Genomic DNA, 5,883 nt, shown 5'->3' with positions numbered 1-5,883 from the left:
ACCTACACATGTCACCCGATCACCACGGCCAGTCCGGCTTCAATTTCTACTGTTTCCACCAAATGGGAGGCCCGAGATGGGCCTAGAGGGGAGGTCCTCCTTATCTGCTGCCCCTACCTGCCCCTTCCTCCCCACTTTACACTTAGCAGGTACCTCCCTTTCTTGCTGCTGGCTCCAGAAACGAACAACATGCAAGGACATGTAATTTGGGGAGGCCTCTTGTAGCACCCCACCCCTGCTGGGGCCTCCCTCAAATGGGTGGTGGGGTGAGGAGGACTTGGGGGCCAAGGCCTCCAAGTTGCCCAGAGGCCATCCCTCCCTCCCTCCCGTAGGTCAGGCTGCAGGCTTCCTCTGTCAGACATCCCTCCTGGGACCCGTCCCCAAGCCGGATGGGGAGCCCAAGACGCTCACCTTCTGGTCCACGATGGAACAAGCCAGTTGCTTCACATGAGCCAGCTCAGAGGCGGCAGGCAACAGCACGAACTCGCGGGTTAGGCCGATCTGGATGTGGAAGGAGACCCCGGGAGCCGGGGCCTGGAGCGCCAGCGGCTGTGGCGGCAAGTGTAACTCCAAGCCGCTGGTGGGGAGAGGAGACCCGGGCCGGGGGGAGCCCGGGAGCCCCGCGGGATGGGAGGGGGCGGCGGCCATGGGGGCAGGCCTGGACCCGCCGCCCGCCGCCCAAATCCGGCTGGAGAGCCCGGGGAACCCGAGTCCTTGAGCCGAGGGAGCTCGTGGGGTTATGGAAGGAGCGCAAGGGTCCCAGAAGAGAAAGCCGGTAGGGACCGAGGGACCGAGAAAGGCAAAATCCTGGGAAACGAGAGAAAAGGACTGCAGTGGATCACACAGTCGGAATCAAGGGATCACATATCAGAAAGGAGAAAGAAATGGACTGGAAACCTAGCAACTGCGAAATTGCAAGAAATCAGAGAGGAAAATCTAGCAAGTCTGGGTTACATGGATCAAAGACCCCGCGATCCAAAGGCCCCTTGGACAGAGAAGGGATTGAGAGGGGAGCAAGGGAGCCCCATAATCTACTGCCTCTGAGACCAAGATTTCTCGAAGAAGGCCCGACAAATTCGCCACCTCGGGAGCGGAGGGCTGGAGTCTGAGTTTGGGATCAAGTGGTTCCCAGGGATCCTCCTGGCTCAAGGATGGGCAGAGAGGTCCCCAGGGCCAGGGTAGAAAGGAGGGAATCTCACGGGTCGCAGAAGTTGGAGACAAGTTTGGTCGGAGGCTGCGAGGCAAGGGCGTTACCGGAGGCAGGGTGGGGCGGGGGGGCAAGGGTGGTCGCACAGCGTGGGTGGCTCTTTTTTCCCCCTTCAAAGTTTAAGTCCGCGGCGGCGGCCCAGGAGGAAGTGTCCGGAGCGACTGCGCAGTCGGCCAATCGGCGCGAGCCCTGGTGACGTCGGGAGGGGCGGTGCCTGCCAAGGGGCCGGGGGCGGAAGAAGGGGGCGGGTCCGGCGCCTCCAAGTTGGGGGCGGGACCTCCCCCAATCGGATGGAGGGCCCCAGGGTGGCAGATTAGGTGTCTGGCTGGCTGATTCCTCCCTAGACTGGGAAGTTAGCTTTTTTTCCCCTGAGCTGACAGCGAGGGCCGAGTCGACCTCGCCCACCGCAAGGCGTGGGAATAGGGCTACTAGGCACTTGGTCTTCCACGGAGGTGCCGCTTTGGCTGGCCTGCATCCGGCGCCCACCGCAGGCAAGAGGGTCGGAAGCAGGGTGTCAGGTCCTGCCTGCTTTCCGGGCTCGGCTTCCCTGTCTCGGGGTAGCGCCAACTTCGGGAAGGGGTGCTGCTGTGCACAGCTGTTAACTCCACTGATGCGATGGGGAAGGTGGTGCCACCTTGCCTCTGGTCTGCCCTCCGCGCCCAGGCAAGGTGCAAGGGGTCAGCTGGTGTGTCATTTCCTTCCACTGACGCCCAGGGTCCTGGAGTGCTAGAGGGCTGGGGGCCTGGAAGGGAGCCCACACAGCAACATCCCTTCACAGAGACTGACAATGTCCTGGAGGCATATGCCCGCATCTGTGCAGTGTTAGCTGGACCATTTCCCTCCCATGAGCCCGAGACTCCCCACTGTTAGGTGGCACGAAATAGGACTGACTGCAGGGGTCTGTGGGACTGATGATGGTATGGAAGCACCTGCAACAGCTCAACTTCAGTAAATTGTGGCTGTCACTCTTAATTTGCAGAGAAGAGGTTTGGGTGGGTTTGTTCATTAGTTTGTCACCCAGCAAGCATCTGTTGAGGACTTGCATGCAGGACAGGCATTGTCTAGAACATGTCCAGCCCCAAAAGGGCCGACTTAAAATTCTCACCAGCTAGCGCTCCTGTTTGTACAAAGGGAGCCCAGGCCTGGGACAGCAATGACTTGCCCAGGATCTGCCCCTCCCTGACAGGCCAAGGCCTAGTAGGACGGACACACACACACACACACACACACACACACACACACACACACACAGCTCCTGGGGGCTGCTGAGGTCGGTAGTGTCGGTTCTGTCACCACATCCGGAGGCTGGGGTGGGGAAGGAAGTCTGAGGCTGGAGCGAAAACCCAAACCACCACCTGGGGAAGCTGTACAGCAGAGGATGAGGAGAGCAAGGCCATGTGGGGCCCACAGCCCAGCATCGGGCCATCATCTTTCCACCTGCACCTTTACCCAGATGGGCTGACAGGCACCACAGTGGGTGCCACACATCCAGGGGCATCCCACACCACAGGCCTCCAGTCCTTCAAGTGTTCTATCAGGAAAGGAGAGTGTGGGCATCGCCACTGTATCACAGAGGGGCTGGGAGAAGGTGGAGGCCTCAGAGCAGGCTGAGGACAGGAATGGGACACCACCTCCCCTGACCTGTGGATCCTGAGCATTGCTTCCTGCTCTGCATTTGCTGAGGTGGTGAGCACTGTGAAACACCAGGTACCCGGCTGAGCTGTTTGGCTTCTTGTAAACAAACATTGCCAAAAATGGAGGGGAGGGCCTGTGCCCCCTCAGGGACCCTCCTGGCAGGGCTGGCAGGCTGCTTTCCCTTCCTGCTCTGAGGGCTGGGGCAGAGGGTGCAATAGGGCAGGCAAGGGCTTGTTCTCAGCACCAGCTGCCGCCACACGCCTAAGCAGGTTCTCAGATGAACTGCCCCATCATGGCGTCAACTTGCCAGGCCTGCCCCTGGGGACAGTGCACTTAGGGACAGAAAGGAGGGGCACAGGAGATTCGGCCTTGTGCCCAGCTTCCGCCTCTTCACCCACACCCACCCAAACTCTGGGCCCTTCTCTGCGCCACTCCCACCCCTATCATATCCCTTCCCAAACTCAACCCAACTTAAGAGGCAGTTGACTCCACCCAAAAGGTCCCCATCCCCTCAATGGATGGCACGGGCACCATCTTACTCCAAAGGGTTTATTGAGACAAGTTTTCACGTACAAGTTCAGGGCAGAGGGTGGCTTTATAAACAGGAACCTGAAGGGGGATCAAGGGTTGGGCACAGGGTAGAATCCAAACGAAGAGTGAAATAAATAGAGGCAAAATGTGGAGCCAGCAAGAGACAGACAGAGACTATCACACAGTGATAACATGGGTAGGGGCATCATTAAAATCCTGTCCATTTATACAGATATACAGGGAGCTACATGGGGTCCCCACTTCACCCCTGTACCTCAGGGAAGGGCACCCTGGGTCTGGGGGCACAGTCCTGACCCTGGAGGTTAGTGTCTGGAAGAGTGGAGGGGCTAAGGAGTGGGCCAGGCAGGCTCCCACGGCCACAGGGAGGAGGGTTATCAGGGGACCCTCCCAGCACAGTGCCCATAGGCAGGGGTAGGGGTCAAGGGGAGAACCTGGCACCTTCTTGTATCTTGGAAAAACTGATCCCCAAAGACTCCGGCCCTTACTGAGCTGCACATGAGAGGGCAGCTGGTGTCTGAGGACCCGGCAGCAATTCCTACAGGGCCCATCCCAGGCCAGGATGTGGGACAAGAACTGCAGGAGGCCAATCCCGGGTCAGGGCCCTTAGTTAGCACCACCAGGCTCCACAGCAGGTGGAGAGGCTGCCCTCACCTGTGGGAGAGGGAGGAGACTGGCCCACCACCCTAGGGGTCTCTCCTCAAGTTCAGCCTTCCTTCTGTGGACCCAGGGCAATCCTGACCATCCTCATAGGACCATGGGGCTTGGCACCCCTGAATGCCAGGCAGGAGGCAGCGCAGGCCCTCACCTCAGCACCCCCACCCAGCCCTGCTCCTCAGCCAGTGTAGTGGCCTGGGCGGGGCCAGGTGGGCATCATACGAAGACCTTGGCCAGGGCGTCAGCGCCAGCACTGGCGATAAGGGCCTTGCTGTGGTGGCAGGCGACAGCATGGATGGCCTCCTCATGTTTCTTGCGGTGGGCTGTGATCTCCTGTACGCAAGTCTTATTGTCCAGGCTCCAAAGGCGTAGGGAGCAGTCATGGCCTAGGGGATGGGGACTTGTCACTGAGGTCCTCACTCATATGTGTTCTTGAACCCCTCACTGGCTTCATCCAGACCTCAGGGACAGTGAAAATTGGGCCTCTTCCTCCCTTCACTCTGCCCAAAGGATAGCCTTCTGTCTCTGTAACCCTTTCAAACATCCACCTGCCTAGTCATCAAGTATTTACTGAGCACCTGCTGCATATGAGGCTCTGGAAGGGCACTAAACAAAACAGGAGACTCTCCTGGCTCTGTGGATGCTGAAGCATGAGAAAGGGAACAAGGAAACACCCAGCAGGGACACAATGTGGCTCAGGGCACAGCACTTGCTTGGCAGCTCAAGGCCTGGGGTCCATCCTTAGCACTACATAAAAAAGGGAGGGTCTGGGGTGGTTCACACGTTGGTGATCATGGTGCTCACTGATCACCTGGTTCAGGCTCTGGGGCTTGGCTGGTTAAGGCACAGGCTGGCATGAGGGCTCTGGCTCCCACCTCAGAGGTTACAATGCCTAAACTGAGCCCTCCTTGGTTGGCTTCCTGGCACCAGGCTTGGTTTCTCGGATGGTCCCCTCACACCCTCTGTAGAGACAGCTACTGCTGTAACCCAGTTGCTAGACAGAACAAGCCCTTGGGCTGGGCTGTTCAGCTACCAAGCCACCCATGGCCTCTGCCACCATACTCCCACCCCATCACACATGATCCACATTCACATGTCACTGCCACTGCCACAGGTCTCAAGGAGGTCTGACACTAAGAGGCAGTGTATGGAGGGGTACAAGCCTCACGCTTAAGCCAAGTTCAGCCGCCTTTCCAAGACAGCCTGGACACCTGCCCCTATCCATAGCACAAGTCCCCATGGGGCAGCCTGTCTTAAAACACACAGTGCTACGACCAGGCCCTGACACTCTGGAGCCTCACATCCTATTTGTGCAGTGGGGATAAACCACTCCCCATGCAGAGCTACTCAGAAGAGGAACGAGGTGCTGTAACCACTGCTATGACCACCACTGCTCCTGCCCCGCTCAGCCCCAGCCCCAAGGAACTCCTGGAGTATGTGTCCATGCCCAAGGCCCAGCTCTCTTCCCTGTCCCCTTCTTCTCACCCTGGGGAGAAGTGACCACCAAAAGAGATGAACTTACTTCCTGACATCAGGAACACACCATTGGGGTCCACGGCCAGGCAGGTGACTGCATCCAGGTGGGCGACCATGGAGTGCACCGATTTACCTGAAGGACAGAGGGTGGTGGCAGGTCTCCTTCCCAGGAAAGTGAGGGGGCTTGGAAGAAGCTCTGAGAGCCTCTGTGGATACCACATTTCTCCTGCCGGTAGCACAGCCAGGACTGGGGCCTCACCTGTCCGATTGTCCAGGAAGCGGATGCCCCTGTCATCGTGGGCAGTAATGGTGAGGGGCTGGTTTGGGTGACTCACCACCTGGTTGATCTGGCTTGGGCC

At 58.8% G+C, this 5,883-nt stretch overlaps 2 protein-coding genes across 3 annotated transcripts in view; both read right to left on the bottom strand.

The window, feature by feature from the left end:
- The window catches only part of Prkd2 (protein kinase D2), a 25,156-nt gene extending 23,817 nt beyond the window's left edge, over window positions 1-1,339 (bottom strand). For both annotated transcript variants that reach the window (XM_023704527.1, XM_023704528.1), the window contains exon 1: window positions 412-1,339. In XM_023704527.1, coding sequence (XP_023560295.1) covers window positions 412-648 — 237 coding nt within the window. In that variant the 5' untranslated portion in view covers window positions 649-1,339. The remainder of the gene's footprint in view (window positions 1-411) is intronic.
- Window positions 1,340-3,375: 2,036 nt separating this feature from the next.
- Window positions 3,376-5,883, bottom strand: part of Strn4 (striatin 4) — a gene marked incomplete at its 5' end in the record, with an annotated part of 28,325 nt that continues 25,817 nt past the window's right edge. Inside the window, 3 exons of the mRNA XM_012517595.2 lie at window positions 3,376-4,434; window positions 5,571-5,657; window positions 5,784-5,879. Of these exons, the coding sequence (XP_012373049.2) occupies window positions 4,265-4,434; window positions 5,571-5,657; window positions 5,784-5,879 (353 nt within the window). The remainder of the gene's footprint in view (window positions 4,435-5,570; window positions 5,658-5,783; window positions 5,880-5,883) is intronic.

The sequence above is a fragment of the Octodon degus genome, unplaced genomic scaffold (genome assembly GCF_000260255.1).
Source record: "Octodon degus isolate 3935 unplaced genomic scaffold, OctDeg1.0 scaffold00197, whole genome shotgun sequence".
Lineage (NCBI taxonomy): Eukaryota > Metazoa > Chordata > Mammalia > Rodentia > Octodontidae > Octodon > Octodon degus.
Note: the sequence above shows the minus strand (reverse complement) of the source record. Positions and strands in the feature narration are given on the sequence as shown.